This window comes from Hyperolius riggenbachi, chromosome 2 (genome assembly GCF_040937935.1).
Source record: "Hyperolius riggenbachi isolate aHypRig1 chromosome 2, aHypRig1.pri, whole genome shotgun sequence".
In the NCBI taxonomy this organism is placed as follows: Eukaryota; Metazoa; Chordata; class Amphibia; order Anura; family Hyperoliidae; genus Hyperolius; species Hyperolius riggenbachi.
Window position 1 is genome coordinate 270,337,151 of NC_090647.1, and position 21,951 is coordinate 270,359,101.

Here is a 21,951-nt window from a genome sequence, read left to right on the forward strand (position 1 = left end):
AAATTTATCGTAAATCCACGGCATCTAATGCCCATTTGCACGCAAACAGCGCGCACCCATCACATACCATACGGGGCATATCAACCGGACAATACCTACGTGTCCGACGTAATTGCACTGATGACATTACTTTTGAGAAAGAAGCTAAATTATTGCGGTCTAGATTTAGAGAAAGAGGCTACAAGGATCGTTGGCTCAAAAAAGCATACAAACGAGCCAAATCTACTAATCGTCTCGATTTATTACAGAAGAAGTCTAAGACCCCAACTGATTTCAAAGAAACTCGTTTAATTACAAGATTTAATGATCAAAATCGGAGGGTGGAGGGTGTTCTCCAGCGACACTGGCATATTCTCACCAATGATAACACCATTAAAGAATTTATACCCCATAAACCACAAATTACTTACAGGCGCAGTAAGACACTGAGGGATTTGCTCTCCACGAGTCATTTTTGGGGGAATAAAGGACCGAGTAGTCATTGTAAAGTGAAGGGCACATACAGCTGCGGCGGTTGTGCCTATTGCCAATATTTACAAATTGGCAAATCTGTAATGTTGCCCAACGGCCGCAGATGGTATTTGCAGCATTTTGTAAACTGAGTGGTTGCTTCTACATTGGTAAAACCTCTCGTGCCTTAAAAGAAAGAATTAAAGACCATGTGGGAGACATCACATGTTGCAATTTCAAATCCCCAATTTCCCGGCATGTACATTTTGAACATCGGGGTAACGCCCACTATGTCAAATTTACAGGGCTTGATGCTGTACATCGGCATCCTAGAGGGGGGAATATAGATAAAGCTTTACTCCAACTGGAATCTCGGTGGATCTTTAATCTTAGGGCCACCGAGGGGAAGGGACTTAATGATAGTATTAACTACCGGGTCTTTCTCCCGGAATAGGCCTGTGGGTGAGCTAATCCCTTTGGTTGTCGTCCTCTGCTTGATCCCCTGTTGTGCAGTGCAATAACATCTGCACGTTCCCCTCCCTGCCTGTTGCATGGTTGATTTATCTCCTTGCTCTTGTCCCGCTGCTGCTTTTATACTGCCCATTTAATGGACAGGACACACCCTTGACATATGTCCTCTTTGCTTAACAATTGCGGTTGTTCATGCATTCTGCGTGGTATATATATATGTATATTTTTTATTATAAATTAATATTTGGCAGCTATGGCTCGATCACTTGTTGATTAAAACCTAGATTCGCTGCCTTTCTATGTAAAGTGTTGGATGTTTATGGATCTGTATTTGTGTATTTTGATTATGTATGGTCGGCTTTCCCCGCCTCTTTTCCACCCCCCCGCTCTCTCAGCTGGATGGCATGTCACATGGGGCATACGCCGGACAGAGTTCCTGCCGGCCTTGCAAAGATGGAGCGCAGTTGCGCTCCAATGACGTGCGTCCAGGCGTATCCGCGTATATGCGCGGGTCGCTCACGTTTGAGGTGCGGGGCGCATGACTGAGGCCGGGGATGGGTACGACGGTCATAAGAACGTCGTTATGGCGTCTCAGTAACACGCTCTCCGCTGCTTTGCCTTTGACAAAGCCGTTAGTAAACGGCGAAACATGTCAGGATGTCCTTCAGCGAGTTTGTTCCGCCATCTGGCCACTCGGGACTCTTCATTTACCAACGCTCTCTGACTTTGGTCAACAATTAGATGGACTGGTAACTATACAAATATGCATGTGTGATCACCCATCCATGGCTGGACCCACCTTTGGAATGCTGGAATATTGCTGGTTTATACAAATTGCACCTTTGATAGAGAACTGTTCAAGCATTGCTGTTGCTGCATTTATGCCTTTGTTGCTGTCGGGTGTCCCTTATTGATGGACATATGACATTGAACTTCTGCTGGCATCTAATCCTGCTTGTGCTTCATCATTTCATTCATGTCATGGATGCTTAACAACCAAATTACGCTGCATGCCTATAATCTGTCGCATGTTTGGAGCTTTCTACATTACTTTCAACTAACAGCATGATTTGTCCCATAACCTTTTGATGACAGCTTGCTTGGTTCATTCATCAGCTCTTTTTTTGATTTTCCATCCACCCCTGCGAGTGGGGGGTGAAGATTTGTGGACATTTACAGCAGAACTACTCCGACATATATATCTATATTTCCCAAGGCTTTTTTCAGCTATGGTACCTTTGCCCCTGGAAATGGGTGAATTTATGTATTTTTACATCATTGCCTAGGATGATATATTGCTTTATGAGACTCTCACGCATGCTTTCTAAACCAGCCATACATCTAGTGACAAGTAGTAGTTTCAGGGGACTGCAGCCCCACAACTAGTATAAAGATTGCGAGTCCTAGTGACCAATGTTGGCGGAGCAGCGTTACATGTATTTTTATCATAGTGTAGTTTTTTGTATTAGATTTGGTGTTAGGATTTTTTGGTATTAACTAATAAAATTATTTATCGACTTTTTCATGCACCCAAGAGCCAATTCTCTGATTTGTTGTTGTTCTTAATATTTCTCAGACTTCAAGTTTCTTTAACCACTTGAGGACCTAGGGCTTTCTACCCCTTAAAGAGGAACTGAACTGAAAAAAAAAGTCACTAAATTGAGCCTCCTTATCCCTTTGAAATTAATGATTAGACACAAAACACTTGTGAAGGGCAATATAAAAGTAGATATATTTGTGCAATACAACTATGAATAAAAGAGAATGGCAGGCTCCATCTTAGAGCTCTATCCCTCCATTTTGCAGCTCTCACTCCATGGGAGGTGTTACAGTTGGAGTTAGACATGCCCATTCACGCCCACAGAATGAGATTTACAGCCCAGTGTCATGAGGTCATCATCAGTCGCCCTGTTACAAGAAAGTGACAGCTGTGGCTACTGCTGCTGCCCTGCACTGTACTGGCACACACCTTGATAAAGTATTTTTTCTCTAACTATGCCTCCTGCAGTGTGAGATAAGTGTTGTCTATCTGTAGTCCTGCAGCTCTTCCCATTCGTTTTGTGCCAGATCCCATATCATGTCCTGTAGTCATGCAGCTCTCCCCTTTCATATCCTATCCGGCAGAGGTAGGGGGGGGGGGTCACGCTGCAGAGGGAATCCGCTCCTCTTCTCCTCCTTGTAGGTGTTACGCAGGGGGAATCCCCTCTTACATCATCCAGCCGCCCTTGTTGTCCCCTGTAGCTAGCTTGACAGATGGAATCCCCTCTTATTTCACCACCCCCTGTAAGCCCCCCCTCTCCTACCAGTACATAGCGCATGGGCTAATTAAGCCTCATTTGAATCACTCGTGATTCAGGTTGGGGATCATCCCAGCTCTCATACACACTAAGAGAGGTTTGGCACTTCATAGTAAAAAAAAAAGACTGAACAGGTTTTTCCCCAAAAAATCATAAATATATATGCTTCACTGTCAATGCTTCACTCTTTAAAAAACGGACCAAATGTCCACTAAAAAAATATGACCGGCACGCATATGCTTCACTGTTATTACGTCAATTACTAATTTCAGGAAAACCGTTTTTTTGCCGAAAAGCAACCCTTTTAGATACACAAATGCCCCCTTTCATTATCAGTTCACATACACACATCAGACCATAGTCTTTGGAAAATGAAAGATCACAGACCAATCTTACCACCCTTCCTGTAGTATAAGAGCCATACTCTACACAGTCTTTTCTATGGAGCTGAACTCCCCATCAGAAAAAAATCTTTGCAAGATGCTGAACACACAGATCCTGTACAGACACAAAAGATCAGTATCTGCAAAAGATCTGTTCCTGCCAGAAATCCATTCCTGCAAATTGCAATGATAGTCTATGAGATCTGCAGATCATCATACACACATGATTTAACTGACATTCATCTGCAGATCCGCAGATCTGAAAATCCATCCTGGTGGATCTGATCTGCAGATGAATGTCAGTTAAATCATGTGTGTATGATGATCTGCAGATCTCATAGACTATCATTGCAATTTGCAGGAATGGATTTCTGGCAGGAACAGATCTTTTGCAGATACTGATCTTTTGTGTCTGTACAGGATCTGTGTGTTCAGCATCTTGCAAAGATTTTTTTCTGATGGGGAGTTCAGCTCCATAGAAAAGACTGTGTAGAGTATGGCTCTTATACTACAGGAAGGGTGGTAAGATTGGTCTGTGATCTTTCATTTTCAAAAGACTATGGTCTGATGTGTGTATGTGGCCTAAGAGATGTTTGGCGCGTCACAGTGTAAAAAGGACTGTTATATGTTTTTAGTGGACGGACATTTGTTTAGTTTTATATAGAGTGAAGCATATATATGTATTCATGTTTTTTTTGGGGAAAAACTTGCTCAGCCTTTTTTACACTGAAGCGCCAAACCTCTCTTAGGCTCCCTGCACGCGATTCCGTTTTCGATATGAGAGAGATTTGTCTCTTGGTCGAATCTACCCATATATCGCAGCTCATTTTTTTTACATTTTCGGCTGATAACTCCTTTAAGGCTGGTTTCACACCAGGACGTTGCGTTTTAGGGGACGTTATGGTCGCATAACGTGCCCCTAACGCAACGCCGGGTGCTCTCTGCTGTGGACGTCAGAGTGAGCCGCGTTGTGCAGCTCACTCTGGCATCTGTGATGCCGTGATGCGCACTCTTGGATGCATGCGACATCACGTGGTCCCGGCGGCCAATCGCCGCACAGAGCGGCCGCTCCAGGAAGTAAACACTGCACGTCACTGAGTGCAGTGAATATTAATTAGCCATGTGCCTGGCCGCTCTCCGCTCCTCCCCAACGTTACTGAGCATGTGCAAGCAGTAAAGTACTGCATGCAGTACGTTGTCTAATGGCGCAGCGTTACTAAGTAACGCAACGTGGGCACTGTGAACAGTCCATTGATTTTTCATTGCTGTGCGGTGGGGTGCGTTACAGGCTGCTCTAACGTGCGCCTATAACGTCCCACTGTGAAACCAGCCTAAAGGGAAGGGTCACAATAATTAAAAAAATACAATTCCACTTACCTGGGGCTTCCTCCAGCCTGTGGCAGGCAGGACGTGCCCTCGACGCCGCTCCGGAGGCTCCCGGTCTTCTCCATTGGCGCACCCGACCTAGCCAGGCCGGCTTCCAGGTCGGGCTCTTGTGCACTCCATAGTGCCTGCGCAGTACAGCCCGGAGGACGTCCAATGACGTCAGCGCACCCGTGTGAAACGCACTATGGAGCGCACAAGAGCCCGACCTGGAAGCCGGCCTGGCCAGGTTGGGTGCGCCACCGGAGAAGACTGGGAGCCTCCGGAGCGGCGTCGAGGACACGTTCTGTCTGCCACGGGCTGGAGGAAGCCCCAGGTAAGTGGATTTGTATTTTAATTTTTTTTCGTGTCGTCCGTGGATCTTCCCTTTAACTCGGAACACCGTGCCATCTTTGTCCCCTGTAAAGTGTTTTTCATATTGCGCCTATATATATTGTGTAGCGGTTACGGCTATTTCAAATGTACGCCCTGTAACTGCTGCATAACCAGATATTCATTCTGCTGTCACGATGTGCTCTCATCGCTTGTAACGGATACTGTTACAAGATAACTCTCTGTTGTAACTGCAGAGATATATAGATATACACACACATACATATATATATATACATATATACACACACACACCGTATATATCCATATATATATATCCATGTATAGTTATGAATTATAGTAATGCTTGTAATAGTGGTGAAATGAGTGACATATTCTATATTAAATTTTCACTCTCCTCTGCCCCAACGCCTAACTGCTGTCACATCACTGCTAGTCGTACAGCAGGAACAGCGGCTATGAAAAAGTACAAAAGAGCAAGAACAGCGGTTACAAGTGATGAGATCACATAGTGAACAGAGGAGCAGAGCAAATATTTATATTATAGCCGAATTATAGTAGTTCTTCTGCATTCACAGTATTAGAAAATAGACAGCAGTTTATGATAGCCACAAATTTTCGCAATTGCGGCTTTGCACATTTAATGCGGATAATATTGTAGCTAGATTTATGACATTGAGAAGATGGTTGTGGATAATTTCTCAGGTCTTAGTTCTTATAGTAAACACAGTGATACACACAGCATAATGAGATATTTAAGAGCTACATGTGTTTACTACTAGCTGCAAGCAGCAGTGATAGCCAGACACTATGACTCAGCTATCAGCAGCCCTCCGAAATCACTCAGCTTCAACCAGCCGGCCTTTGAACTATTGTGTCAGGGAATCACTGTTTTTGTTTTGCTGATCTTTTGAAGTGTGGGACTGAGCTTTTCTCTTCCCAAGGCAGCTATTTGGAATGCGCTGGCCACCCGTGCATAACATTGTTTTCTGCTCCTTATATAGCCGCTTGCTTCTCTGCCCTCACGCTTCCATCCAGGACAGCTTGCCTCTTTCCTATCCACCTCTCTGTTCTGATGTCTGTCTCGTCCCTCTGCTGTGTGCTCCGCTCTGCCTGTCATTTCACTACTGTCAGTGTTATTGTTCTGGCTTCGGAGGAGGCGCCACCTGATGACGTCCTTTGTAAACATCAGGCCCGCAGAAAGCTAATTACATTGTAGGAGGAATTTGCCGAAGGTCTCCCATAGTTCTCAGCGAAGCTGTCGGCAGTAACCACGTGACTGCCGCGGCAAACTACATCACAAGTGGGCCAGGCTTAATAATCTATTTTATATAATACATTTTATTTACTTGTATTTAAGATATACTGTACACTTTTTGCCTATAATCTTTAAAAAGTATTCCAATGGTTTGTTTTAATATTTAGAGTTCAGTTCCTCTTTAAGGACCGGACACTTTTTTTCCCATTCAGACCACTGCAGCTTTCACGGTTTATTGCTCGCTCATACAACCTACCACCTAAATGAATTTTGGCTCCTTTTCTTGTCACTAATAAAGCTTTCTTTTGGTGCTATTTGATTGCTCGTGCGATTTTTACTTTTTATTATATTCATCAAAAAAGACATGAATTTTGGCAAAAAAATGATTTTTTTTAACTTTCTGTGCTGACATTTTTCAAATAAAGTAAAATTTCTGTATCCATGCAGCGCGAAAAATGTGGACAAACATGTTTTTGATTAAAAAAAACCCATTCAGTGTATATTTATTGGTTTGGGTAAAAGTTATAGCGTTTACAAACTATGGTGCAAAAAGTGAATTTTCCCATTTTCAAGCATCTATGACTTTTCTGACCCCCTGTCATGTTTCATGAGGGGCTAGAATTCCAGGATAGTATAAATACCCCCCAAATGACCCCATTTTGGAAAGAAGACATCCCAAAGTATTCACTGAGAGGCATAGTGAGTTCATAGAAGATATTTTTTGTCACAAGTAAGCGGAAAATGACACTTTGTGACCAAAAAAAAAAGAAAAAAAAAAAAAAGTTTCCATTTCTTCTAACTTGCGACAAAAAAAAAATAAAAAAAAAATGAAATCTGCCACGGACTCACCATGCCCCTCTCTGAATACCTTGAAGGGTCTACTTTCCAAAATGGGGTCATTTGTGGGGTGTTTACTGTCCTGACATTTTGGGGGGTGCTAAATTGTAAGCACCCCTGTAAAGCCTAAAGGTGCTCATTGGACTTTGAACCCCTTAGCGCAGTTAGGCTGCAAAAAAGTGCCACACATGTGGTATTGCCGTACTCAGGAGAAGTAGTATATTGTGTTTTGGGGTGTATTTTTACACATACCGATGCTGGGTGGGAGAAATATCTCTGTAAATGACAATTTGTAAATGGACAATTGTGTGTAAAAAAAAAATTAACAAATTGTCATTTACAGAGATATTTCTCCCACCCAGCATGGGTATGTGTAAAAATACACCCCAAAACACATTATACTACTTCTCCTGAGTACGGCGATACCACATGTGTGGCACTTTTTTGCACCCTAACTGCGCTAAAGGGCCCAAAGTCCAATGAGTACCTTTAGGATTTCACAGGTCATTTTTGTTTCAAGACTACACGTCACGGTTTAGGGCCCCTAAAATGCCAGGGCAGTATAGGAACCCCACAAATGACCCCATTTTAGAAAGAAGACACCCCAAGGTATTCCGTTAGGAGTATGGTGAGTTCATAGAAGTTTTTATTTTTTGTCACAAGTTAACGGAAATTGATTTTAATTGTTTTTTTCACAAAGTGTCATTTTCCGCTAACTTGTGACAAAAAAAATCTTCTATGAACTCACCATACTCCTAACGGAATACCTTGGGGTGTCTTCTTTCTAAAATGGGGTCATTTGTGGGGTTCCTATACTGCCCTGGCATTTTAGGGGCCCTAAACCGTGAGGAGTAGTCTTGAAACAAAAATGACCTGTGAAATCCTAAAGGTACTCATTGGACTTTGGGCCCCTTAGCGCAGTTAGGCTGCAAAAAAGTGCCAATCATGTGGTATCGCCGTACTCGGGAGATGCAGTATAATGTGTTTTGGGGTGTATTTTTACACATACCCATGCTGGGTGGGAGAAATACCTCTGTAAATGACAATTTGTTAATTTTTTTTTTTCACACAATTGTCCATTTACAGAGAGATTTCTCCCACCCAGCATGGGTATGTGTAAAAATACACCCCAAAACACATTATACTACTTCTGAGTACGGCGATACCACGTGTGACACTTTTTTTGCAGCCTAGGTGCGCTAAGGGGCCCAACGTCCTAATCACAGGTCATTTTGAGGCATTTGTTTTCTAGACTACTCCTCACGGTTTAGGGCCCCTAAAATGCCAGGGCAGTATAGGAACCCCACAAGTGACCCCATTTTAGAAAGAAGACCCCCCAAGGTATTCCGTTAGGTGTATGGCGAGTTCATAGAAGATTTTATTTTTTTGTCACAAGTTAGTGAAAAATGACACTTTGTGAAAAAAAAACAAAAATCAATTTCTGCTAACTTTTGACAAAAAATTAAATCTTCTATGAACTCGCCATACACCTAACAGAATACATTGGGGTGTCTTTTCTAAAATGGGGTCCGTTTCTGGGGTTCCTATACCGCCCTGGCATTTTACGGGCCCAAAACCGTGAGTAGTCTGGAAACCAAATGTCTCAAAATGACTGTTCAGGGGTATAAGCATCTGCAAATTTTGATGACAGGTGGTCTATGAGGGGGCGAATTTTGTGAAACCGGTCATATGCAGGGTGGCCTTTTAGATGACAGGTTGTATTGGGCCTGATCTGATGGATAGGAGTGCTAGGGGGGTGACAGGAGGTGATTGATGGGTGTCTCAGGGGGTGGTTAGAGGGGGGGGAATAGATGCAAGCAATGCACTGGCAAGGTGATCAGGGCTGGGGCCTGAGGGCATTCTGAGGGTGTGGGCGGGTGATTGAGTGCCCTAGGGGCAGATAGGGGTCTAATCTGATAGGTAGCAGTGACAGGGGGTGATTGATGGGTAATTAGTGGGTGTTTAGGGTAGAGAACAGATATAAACACTGCCCTTGGGAGGTGATCTGACGTCGGATCTGCGGGCGAACTATTGGTGTGGGTGGGTGATCAGATTGCCCGCAAGGGGCAGGTTAGGGGCTGATTGATTGGCAGTGACAGGGGGTGATTGATGGGTGGCAGTGACAGGTGATTGACAGGTGATCAGTGGGTTATTACAGGGAAGAACAGATGTAACTAATGCACTGGTGAATTGATAAGGGGGGGTCAGAGGGCAATCTGAGCGTGTAGGCGGGTGATTGGGTGCCCGCAAGGGGCAGATTAGGGTCTGATCTGATGGGTAACAGTGACAGGTGGTGATAGGGGGTGATTGATGGGTAATTAGTGGGTGTTTAGAGGAGAGAATAGATGTAAACACTGCGTTTGGGTGGTGATCTGATGTCGGATCTGCGGGCGATCTATTGGTGTGGGTGATCAGATTGCCCGCAAGGGGCAGGTTAGGGGCTGATTGATGGGTGGCAGTGACAGGGGGTGATTGACAGGTGATCAGGGGGGATAGATGCATACAGTACACAGGGGGGGGGGGGGGGTCTGGGGAGAATCTGAGGGGTGGGGGGGGGGTGATCAGGAGGGGGCAGTGGGCAGGGGGGGGGGGGGGGGGGGGAGAGATAAAAAAAAAAATAGCGTTGACAGATAGTGACAGGGAGTGATTGATGGGTGATTAGGGGGGTGATTGGGTGCAAACAGGGGTCTGGGGGGTGGGCGGGGGTCTGAGGGGTGCTGTGGGCGATCTGGGGCAGGGGGGGAGAAATCAGTGTGCTTGGGTGCAGACTAGGGTGGCTGCAGCCTGCCCTGGTGGTCCCTCGGACACTGGGACCACCAGGGCAGGAGGCAGCCTGTATAATACACTTTGTAAACATTACAAAGTGTATTATACACTTTGTATGCGGCGATCGCGGGGTTAACATCCCGCCGGCGCTTCCATATAGCCGGCGGGATGTTGCGGCGGGCGAGCGGTGACAGGCGCCGGCGGAGGATCGCGTCATGGATGACGCGATCGCTCCGCCCATGCCCTTAGAAGGACCGCCGCCTCTGTGGGTGAGCCGGTCCTTCAGGGCTCCACCGGCCGACCCTCTGTGCGTTAGGCGGTCAGGAAGTGGTTAAACTATATAGCTTAAAGGATAACCAGGGATGCTAGGGAAGATAAGGTGTACTTACTTGGGGTTTCTTTCAACTGCTAGCAGTCTGTATGGTCCCTCGAAGTTCCGCAAGCCTCAAGGGTGTCTGTCCCTTCCAAAAGATCAGACGGACTTGCGCCTTTCTTTATTGTGCTTCGGATTGTTGGTAGAAATCTGCTTTTGCAGTTTAAAGAGACTCTAAAGAGTCTAAATCCCCTTTTTTAACTTGTATTTATGTTAAACAGTATAATCCCTGCTAAACCGCCGCAATCTCGTGGCAAAACGAGTGGTTTATACCCCCCAAATCCCCTCTGATGAGTCCAGGGAGCGCTTCCTCATAGAGGCAGAGCTAATGGCTGTAGCTCTGCCTCTTAGCGCGTCAATCCCGGGTGATCGCCGCCTCTCCCCGCCCTCTCAATCTTCCATCCCAGAGCTGGGCGGGGAGAGGCTGAGATCTGTGCGGCGATTGACGCGCATGGAGGCAGAGCTTCAGCTCATAGCTCTGCCTCCATGAGCAGCAAAATCCACGACCAAGAAAGTCGTATATTTTGCAGAGGAGATTTGGGGGGTATAAACCCCACGTTTTGCTGTGGGATAGCGGTGGTTTAGCAGGGATTATAGTGCTTAACATAAATACAAGTTCAAAAAGGGGATTTAGACTCGCTTCAGAGTCTCTTTAAAGGACAACTGAAGAGAGGTATATGGAGGCTGCCAGGTTTATTTCCTTTTAAACAATACCAGTTGCCGGGAAGCCCTGCAGGTCTGTTTGGCTGAAGTGTCTGAATATAAGAATTACAAGAAGCATTTATTCGCCAAGTGCGGGGGTAACGTACTCTGAATTGCTTGTGGTACACATGGCTTAGGCAAAGTACACAATAATAGTTGTCCATATTACATATATGGGTACGGTTACACAAAACAACAGTATTAACAATACACTTTACGACTGCAATTGCTACCATAACACCAGAAACAAGCATGCAGCCAATTTGTCAGATCTGACAATAATGTCAGAAACACCTGATCTGCTGCAAGCTTGTTCAGGGTTTATGGCTGAAAGTATTAGAAGCAGAGGGTCAGCAGGGCTGCCAGGCTACTGGTAAGGCTTAAAAGGAAAAACATGGCAGCCTCCATATACCTCTCTCTTCAGTTGTCTTTTAAGTCTGAACTGCAAAAGCACAGAAAGCTCCTGACCACAGGAGAGAGATCGAGAGAGGCACGGGCACGCCCACAACTGTGGTCAGGGATCATTTTGAGGAGAAAACAGCACTCTGGAGGGCAGCGGAACTAGAGCACAGTACAAGACTGCAAGAGGCTGGAAGAATCCACAATTAACCTCCCCAAAGTGACAGGGTCCTTATCCACTTAACAACCACGGTCAGTGTCTCCGTGGAGGGTGTCTCCGTGAACTGCCTGCGAGCCTCCAATCGCGGCTTGCAGGTGAAATTTAAACACGCGGGGAAGAAATCCTCGCTGTTTACATCATGCGCCGTAAAGGAGATCGGCGATCCCCGGCCTCTGATTGGCCGGGGATCGCCTGATAGGCTGAAGCCTATTAGAGGCGGCACAGGACACATCGCTGTCCTGTGCCGCCCAGGGGACGGAGCAGAGGGAGGTAAAGAGAGGGAGGCCCGATGTCTCTGCGGAGGGGGGCTTTGAGAAGCCCCCCCCCTGCTAACCACAAATAGCCGGCGGCGATCAGACCCCCCCAGCAGGACATTCTAGTGGGGAAAAAAAGGGGGGGAAATCTGGTCGCCCCGGCTGCCACACGATCTGTGCTGTTGGCTGGAGAGCCCACGCAGCACAGATCTGAAGAAACAAGCCCGGTCCTTAAGTGGTTAAAGGTGACATTCCAGGGCTGCCTGCACCTTCCTATCTCTAATACAAGAAAAAAAAATATTAACATTTCAAGCTTCTGCATAATCACGTGACCTGTACTTAACCACTTGAGGACCGCCCCCAGCCGATGGGCGGCGGCAAAGTCCGGGCCCAAACGACCGCAATACGCCCATCGGCGGGGGCGGCTGCGGGAGTGGCTATGCGGCGATCGCGTCATTCGTGACGCGATCAGCCGCCGGGGACTGGCTCCGCCCACCGCTCGTAGTAACCCGCCGGCCGTTCGGAAGCGCCGGCGGGTTACTACCACCCGGATCGCCGCTGCACATATGTATAATAGGCTTTGTAATGTATACAAAGCCTATTATACTGGCTGCCTCCTGCCCTGGTGGTCCCAGTGTCCGAGGGACCACCAGGGCAGGCTGCAGCCACCCTAGTCTGCACCCAAGCACACTGATTCCCCCCCCCCCTGCCCCCTGATCGCCCACAGCACCCCTCAGACCCCCCCCTGCCCACCCCCCAGACCACTGTTTGCACCCAGTCACCCCCCTAATCACCCATCAATCACTCCCTGTCACTATCTGTCAACGCTATTTTTTTTTTTATCCCCCCCCCCTGCCCACTGCCCCCTCCTGATCACCCCCCACCCCTCAGATTCTCCCCAGACCCCCCCCCCCCGTGTACTATATGCATCTATCCCCCCTGATCACCTGTCAATCACCTGTCAATCACCTGTCAATCACCCGTCAATCACCCGTCAATCACCCCCTGTCACTGCCACCCATCAATCAGCCCCTAACCTGCCCCTTGCGGGCAATCTGATCACCCCCCCCACACCAATAGATCGCCCGCAGATCCGACATCAGATCACCTCCCAAATCCATTGTTTACATCTATTCTCTCCTCTAAACACCCACTAATTACCCATCAATCACCCATCAATCACCCCCTATCACCACCTGTCACTGTTACCCATCAGATTAGACCCTAATCTACCCCTTGCGGGCACCCAATCACCCGCCCACACGCTCAGATTGCCCTCAGACCCCCCCTTATCAATTCGCCAGTGCAATATTTACATCTGTTATTCCCTGTAATAACCCACTGATCACCTGTCAATCACCTATCAATCACCCCCTGTCACTGCCACCCATCAATCACCCCCTGTCACTGCCACCCATCAATCACCCCCTGTCACTGCCACCCATCAATCACCCCCTGTCACTGCCACCCATCAATCAGCCCCTAACCTGCCCCTTGCGGGCAATCTGATCACCCACCCACACCAATAGATCGCCCGCAGATCCGACATCAGATCACCTCCCAAGTGCAGGGTTTACATCTCTTCTCTCCTCTAAACACCCACTAATTACCCATCAATCACCCCCTATCACCACCTGTCACGGTTACCCATCAGATTAGACCCTAATCTGCCCCTTGCGGGCACCCAATCACCCGCCCACACCTCAGAACGTCCTCAGACCCCAGCCCTGATCACCTCGCTAGTGCATTGCTTGCATCTATTTCCCCCCTCTAATCACACCTTGAGAAACCCATCAATCACCTCCTGTCACCCCCTAGCACACCTACCCATCAGATCAGGCCCTAATTTGCCCTGTGTGGGCTCCTGATCACTCGGCCAAACCCTCAGATCCCCCTCAGACCCCCTTCCGATCACCTCCCCAGTGCATTGATTGCATCTATTTTCCCCTCTAACCGCCCCCTGAGACACCCATCAATCACCTCCTGTCACCCCCCTAGCACTCCTATCCATCAGATCAGGCCCAAAACATCCTGTCATCTAAGAGGCCACCCTGCTTATGAAAGGTTCCACAAAATTTGCCCCCTCATAGACCACCTGTCATCAAAATTTGCAGATGCTTATACCCCTGAACAGTCATTTTGAGAAATTTGGTTTCAAGACTACTCACAGTTTTGGGCCCGTAAAATGCCAGGGCAGTATAGGAACCCCACAAGTGACCCCATTTTAGAAAGAAGACACCCCAAGGTATTCTGTTAGGTGTATGATGAGTTCATAGAAGATTTTATTTTTTGTCAAAAGTTAGCGGAAATTGGATTTTTATTGTTTTTTTCACAAAGTGTCATTTTTCACTAACTTGTGACAAAAAATAAAATCTTCTATGAACTCACCATACCCCTAACGGAATACCTTGGGGTGTCTTCTTTCTAAAATGGGGTCACTTGTGGGGTTCCTATACTGCCCTGGCATTTTAGGGGCCCTAAACCGTGAGGAGTAGTCTAGAAAACAAATGCCTCAAAATGACCTGTGAATAGGACGTTGGGCCCCTTAGCGCACCTAGGCTGCAAAAAAGTGTCACACATGTGGTATCGCCATACTCAGGAGAAGTAGTATAATGTGTTTTGTGGTGTATTTTTACACATATCCATGCTGGGTGGGAGAAATCTCTCTGTAAATGGACAATTGTGTGTAAAAAAAATCAAAAATGTGTCATTTACAGAGATATTTCTCCCACCCAGCATGGTTATATGTAAAAATACACCACAAAACACATTATACTACTTCTTCTGAGTACGGCGATACCACATGTGTGACACTTTTTTGCAGCCTAACTGTGCTAAGGGGCCCAAAGTCCAATGAGTACCTTTAGGATTTCACAGGTCATTTTGAGACATTTGGGTTCAAGACTACTCCTCACGGTTTAGGGCCCCTAAAATGCCAGGGCAGTATAGGAACCCCACAAGTGACCCCATTTTAGAAAGAAGACACCCAAGGTATTCTGTTAGGTGTATGATAAGTTCATAGAAGATTTTATTTTTTGTCACAAGTTAGCGGAAATTGATATGTATTGTTTTTTTTTTCACAAAGTGTCATTTTCCGCTAACTTGTGACAAAAAAAAAATCTTCTATGAACTCACCATACTCCTAACAGAATACCTTGGGGTGTCTTCTTTCTAAAATGGGGTCACTTGTGGGGTTCCTATACTGCCCTGGCATTTTAGGGGCCCTAAACCGTGAGCAGTAGTCTAGAATCCAAATGCCTCAAAATGACCTGTGAATAGGACGTTAGGCCCCTTAGCGCACCTAGGTTGCAAAAAAGTGTCACACATGTGGTATCGCCGTACTCAGAAGAAGTAGTATATTGTGTTTTGGGGTGTATTTTTACACATACCCATGCTGGGTGGGAGAAATCTCTCTGTAAATGGACAATTGTGTGTAAAAAAAAAATCAAACAATTGTCATTTACAGAGATATTTCTCCCACCCAGCATGGGTATGTGTAAAAATACACCCCAAAACACATTATACTACTTCTCCTGAGTACGGCGGTACCACATGTGTGGCACTTTTTTGCACCCTAAGTGCGCTAAGAGGCCCAAAGTCCAATGAGTACCTTTAGGATTTCACAGGTCATTTTGCGACATTTGGTTTCAAGACTACTCCTCACGGTTTAGGGCCCCTAAAATGCCAGGGCAGTATAGGAACCCCACAAATGACCCCATTTTAGAAAGAAGACACCCCAAGGTATTCCGTTAGGAGTATGGTGAGTTCATAGAAGATTTTATTTTTTGTCACAAGTTAGCGGAAAATGACACTTTGTGAAAAAAAACAATTAAAATCAATTTCCGCTAACTTGTGACAAAAAAAAAAAAAATCTTCTATGAACTCACCATCCTCCTAACGGAATACCTTGGGGTGTCTTCTTTCTAAAATGGGGTAATTTGTGGGGTTCCTATACTGTCCTGGCATTTTAGGGGCCCTAAACCGTGAGGAGTAGTCTTGAAACGAAATTTCTCAAAATGACCTGTGAAATCCTAAAGGTACTCATTGAACTTTGGGCCCCTTAGCGCAGTTAGGGTGCAAAAAAGTGCCACACATGTGGTATCGCCGTACTCAGGAGAAGTAGTATAATGTGTTTTGGGGTGTATTTTTACACATACCCATGCTGAGTGGGAGAAATATCTCTATAAATAGACAATTGTGTGTAAAAAAAATTAAACAATTGTCATTTACGGAGATATTTCTCCCACCCAGCATGGGTATGTGTAAAAATACACCCCAAAACACATTATACTACTTCTCCTGAGTATGGCAATACCACATGTGTGGCACTTTTTTACAGCCTAACTGCGCTAAGGGGCCAAAAGTCCAATGAGCATCTTTAGGCTTTACAGGGGTGCTTACAATTAGGCACCCCCCAAAATGCCAGGACAGTGAACACACCCCACAAATGACCCCATTTTGGAAAGTAGACACTTCAAGGTATTCAGAGAGGAGCATAGTGAGTCTGTGGCAGATTTCATTTTTTTTTGTCGCAAGTTAGAAGAAATGGAAACTTTTTTTTTTTCTTTTTTTTGTCAGAAAGTGTCATTTTCCGCTAACTTGTGACAAAAAATAAAATCTTCTATGAACTCACCATGCCTCTCACTGAATACTTTGGGATGTCTTCTTTCCAAAATGGGGTCATTTGGGGGGTATTTGTACTATCCTGGAATTTTAGCCCCTCATGAAACCTGACAGGTGCGCAGAAAAGTCAGAGATGCTTGAAAATGGGAAAATTCACTTTTGGCACCATAGTTTGTAAACGCTATAACTTTTACCCAATCCAATAAATATACACTGAATGGTTTTTTTTTTATCAAAGACATGTAGCAGAATAACTTTCGCGCTCAAATGTATAGGAAATTTTACTTTATTTGAAAAATGTCAGCACAGCAAGTTAAAAAAGTCATTTTTTTGCCAAAATTCATGTCTTTTTTGATGAATATAATAAAAACTAAAACTCGCAGCAGCAAACAAATAGCAGCAAAAGAAAGCTGTATTAGTGACAAGAAAAGGAGGTAAAATTCATTTAGGTGGTAGGTTGTATGACCGAGCAATAAACCGTGAAAGCTGCAGTGGTCTGAATGGAGAAAAAGGCTCTGGTCCTTAAGGGGCGAAAAGACTGTGGTCCTGAAGTGGTTAAGTCCTGTGCACTCATTGCCCTCCCCCCCAGAGGTTAGTTTAGGCACTGGAGTTCGACTAACATGGCTGCCGAGCCTTACGTTATAGTGGTGGGTGCTCATCTATAGTACACACACACACACAGCTTGTGTTCTACAGCTAATCCTCATAATACCATATGAAGATTCATTTCATCATGCTGTGTAAAACCGTTTTCATTTTATACCTAAGCGAAGATTGTAGCACCTACATGGTGACTGCACGGTTGTACCAGATGAGTACATATTCAATAGTCGTGCGTTAAGTTAGGCAGCAGGAAATATCGGTAACGTTATTTTACCATTCTACTATAGGCTTTTCCAATGCCTACCACTAGCCTCCCTCACTAGTATAGATGCTAGTATTAACTGTGGTTTAGGCAGCGCCTAAGATAACCAACGGGTGCACCAACATATTAACTGTTCCATAACAAATACCAGCTATTCATGTAATAGGACATCTATGGCACACTCAAAAAGGTAGCCCAAATACAGCCAGGTTATGACTTACCTCCACCACCTCTTCTACTCCCACCACCACTGCTACCTCCTCTCATGAATTCAGGCCTTCGAGTAGCAAAGGAAACTTTGAGAGTATTGCCCATAAAGTCTTTTCCTACAACATAACAGAATCAAAGATGACATACGGCAACATGCACAGCACAATGCTGACAAGGACATGCTAAACTAACCGTTCAGCTGATTTGCTTAAAGTGAACCTTAAGCCAGAAAAAAAAAAAAATATGAGTTTTACTCACCTGGGGCTTCTACCAGCCCCCTGCAGCAGTCCTGTGCCCTCGCAGCCACTCACTCATCCTCTGGTCCCCCGCTGCCAGCTAGTTGCGTTTTTTGCCGACAGGCCCGTCAGGACTGTCCATGCGCAGCTTTTTCCGCATTCCCGACTAATTAGCGCTATTGCGGGCCGCAACGCGTACAAAAATACGCGTTGTCGCATATCTATGCGTGCATAACGCGGCAACGCGTATTTTTGTACACGTTGCGGCCCGTAATATTGCTAATTACAGTCGGGAATGCAGGCCAGTCCTGACGGCAAAAACGAAACTAGCTGGCAGCGGGGGACCAGAGGATGAGTCAGTGGCTGCGAGGGCACAGGACTGCTGCAGGGGGCCGGTAGAAGCCCCAGGAGAGTAAAACTCATTTTTTTTCCTGGCTTAAGTGTCCCTTTAACTACATGACATGCATAAAATAAGCACAAATCTATAAATGGGAGATCAAAAATGTTATCTTACCATCAAACCAATCAATGGCAGCTTTAGCCGAAGGAGGATCATCAAAGGATACTGTGCATTCACCTTTTGATTTGCCAGTTTCCTTATCAGCATAAAGATTTACCATTGGCTTGCCAGTCTTCTTGTTAATCTACAAGCGTATAATAAAGTAAATTTTACCAGATATATCTAACAATACAAATTTACAAAAAATACATAGGTTGGGTCCAAATTGCTACATTATTTTATTACACACATCTGGAATGGAAATGCAACCGAAAGTGAAAGATTTTGGATAAAGTAGACAGAACAAATTAAGGGTCACTTACTAGCCTATGCGCATCAGGCAATTAGGAGACTAATGTAACAGGGCTGCCCACTATGCAAAGGGCAGCTACAAATAGCGGGCATGAAGCCTCCCAGGTCCTTTTTAATGCGGATAGCCGATAATCCCAGCAACTTACATTAGTCTTTATGGAGGCGCTGGTGATAGTCGCTAATCCTGGCAATTAACATTAGTGCCTATGGCAGCCAATATCGATAAAAAGGGCACCGTTATTTTAACGGTTGCCAATGGTACCCTTTCTATCCATATTCGCTGGTTACATTAAAAAGCAGAGTTTATCAAGTTTAAAATTATTCTGTTCATAAGACTAAACTATTTCCAAGAAAACACTGCAGATGCTGTGGTGAACACCCAGATTGTACTTAGAGACTGAAGCAAAATGTTTTTTTGCTTGGTTTACCTTTTAATTAGCTTCAGAAGTCACATCAGCCGTAAACCGGCGCATTCCCGCTGAAAAAAAAAAAAAGTGTTGCAGACCCCCCAAATCCCCGGGCAAACATCCATGATCAACTTGGTTGCTTTTTTTGCTGCTCTGAGAGGCTGTAGCTCTGCCTATTCTGCCATCAATCGCCGTGCGGATAGCCGCATCTGTGAAGGAAGAGTGAGAGGGGCGGGGGGAGGCGTCGATATGCCACGAATGACATCAGAAGAGGCAGAGCTACAGCAGAGAGCTCTACCCCTTCCAGGAAGTGCCGACCAGATTTGGGTGGTCTGCAGCCCTCGTTTTTCATTGCGGATGCGGCGGTTTGCAGCTGATTAGAGTTCTGAAGCGAATTAAAAGGTAAACATAGCAAAAAAAAAAAAATAATTTCGCTTCAGACTCTTTAAATCACCAGATAGAATAGAGAAAAAGCAGCAGAGAACTTCTGTGTGCATTTTTTAGGCTTTGTTCACATCTAAAATTGAAATCGCTGACAACATCGCTTTTCAATTTTGTGGGCGATTTTTCCACCTCCCCGAGTTAGGGTGGGCATTGCGGGTTTTTTTTTTAAAGCGCTTTTCTAGGGCTATTGCAGAGCGATTTGGCTTTTTCCACCTCCTGACGCAAATCAGGAAGTGAACTCTTTGATCCAAAAATGAATAAATACAATGTAGTAATTCATCAAAACGCTGGGGAAATCGCTATAAAAAGCGCTTTTTCAAGCACTTTGCGAATTCCCTATTTTTTATTTATATAGCGCCAACATCTTCCGTAGCGCTGTACATAATACCCTATACCTTCTATTGAGCAAAAAAGTTTAGAAAATGGTACAGGCAGCGCTTTGCTGAGCGGATTGGAAACTAACCACTCTCATAGGGAACACGCTCATAGGGAATCATTGCACAAGCTTTTTAGGGCAATTTTCAAAATCACTGGTGCTTGAAAAAAAAATAAAAGGGCAAAAACACCCCAGATGTGAACAAGCCCTTACTGAATGAAAAGCAGGAGAGATTTTCCTCACAGCATCCCTATGCACTGCTGCATGGAGATCCAAAAAGAATGCACATACTCAGACTCCCCTCCAACCACGATGCCATACAGTGGGCGGAGTTCTCCTTTAAGCTTTATTGGATCGGGCACTACATAAACATATAGCAAGTCAACTTTGGACAGGTTTAGTAAATTAACAAACAACCTATTTTACCTTTATTATTCCTATTTGTTTGAAGAAGTCAGACACCTGATCAGCTGATACATCGTCACTGAGGCCTTGCACAAATATGGTGTTATTGTCAGAATTGTCCTGTTCGTCTATAGAGTAAAAACATAAGAAGGAGGTTTATGGGATGTTATGTAAAATGTACAACAATATCAAGGCTTGGATGCCGCCGACAAAATTTTACCTGTTTCAGGTTTGCTGCTTCCAAAATCCCTTGGGCCTGTGACAATCAAAATGGAAGACTCAATGAAAGCCATAAATGCACTTTAATATTACCAGCAAAACTATTAACAGAAAGCTCACTCAAAACTCCACTTTCAAACAGTTAGGAAATCACCAGTGCTTGGCCAGTAGGCTCAGTGTAGAGGCTGGAGCACAATGCCTTCCACTGTGGTTTTTTATGGCAAGTTTAAATTAAAAAAATTGCTAAATTAAAAGATCAATTCCAGGCATATAATTAAGTCAAGAGTGTCACGCTCTTCCTCTATACAAGTAACAAGTGTTTTTCCCCAATGCCTTTAGAACTCTTAAAGAGAATCTGTACTGTAAAATTCTTACAGCAAAAAAACATTCTATTCATTATGTTCTGGGCCCCTCTGTGCCGTCTGTCACTCCCTGCTGCAATCCTGGCATGTAATTGCCAGTTTTAGGCAGTGTTTACAAACAAAAGACATGGCATGCAATAGGCTGAGAGGAGCTCAGTCTGACTCATACAGAGCCTGCAGGGGGCGTGGAGAGGGTGTGTATAGCTTCTAACCTATTACAAGCAGAGCAGCAGATTCCTGCCTGAGCCCGACAAAACAGTCAGAGGAAAGAAGATTAGATTATATAACAGAGATAATACAGCCATTGTGCAACTAGGAAAAGCTGCAGTAAGACAGACCACATTAGAACAGGTATAGGAACTTATATGATAGAAGAAAAAGCTGAAAATTTTGTTACAGAGTCTCTTTAAAAAGAGAGCCTGAAGCCATATAAAATACCTCTTCTTCCTGCCCCGTTATCTTAAAGAGAACCCGAGATGTGTTTAAAGAATGTTATCTGCATACAGAGGCTGGATCTGCTTATACAGCCCAGCCTCTGTTGCTATCCCAAACCCCACTAAGGTCCCCCTGCACTCTGCAATCCCTCATAAATCACAGCCTCGCTGTGAGGCTGTGTTTACATCTGTAGTGTCAGTCTCAGCTGCTCCCCCGCCTCCTGCATAGCTCCGGTCCCTGCCCCCGTCCTTTCCCTCCAATCAGCAGGGAGGGAAGGGATGCAGGCGGGGACTGGAGTTCTGCAGGAGGCGGGGAGAGCAGCAGACTGACACTATAGAGATAAACACAGCCAGCTCTGACAAGCTGTTTGTCAGCAGCGTGGCTGTGATTTATGAGGGATTGCAGAGTGCAGGGGGACCTTAGAGGGGTTTG

The 21,951-nt window shown here is 45.2% G+C and overlaps 1 protein-coding gene across 3 annotated transcripts in view; it reads right to left on the minus strand.

The window, feature by feature from the left end:
* Positions 1–21,951, minus strand: part of TAF15 (TATA-box binding protein associated factor 15) — a 78,700-nt gene that overhangs the window by 13,262 nt on the left and 43,487 nt on the right. For all 3 annotated transcript variants that reach the window (XM_068268662.1, XM_068268660.1, XM_068268661.1), the window contains 4 exons: positions 20,724–20,759; positions 20,525–20,631; positions 18,575–18,704; positions 17,836–17,940 (listed from right to left, as the gene is read on the minus strand). In XM_068268662.1, coding sequence (XP_068124763.1) covers positions 17,836–17,940; positions 18,575–18,704; positions 20,525–20,631; positions 20,724–20,759 — 378 coding nt within the window. The remainder of the gene's footprint in view (positions 1–17,835; positions 17,941–18,574; positions 18,705–20,524; positions 20,632–20,723; positions 20,760–21,951) is intronic.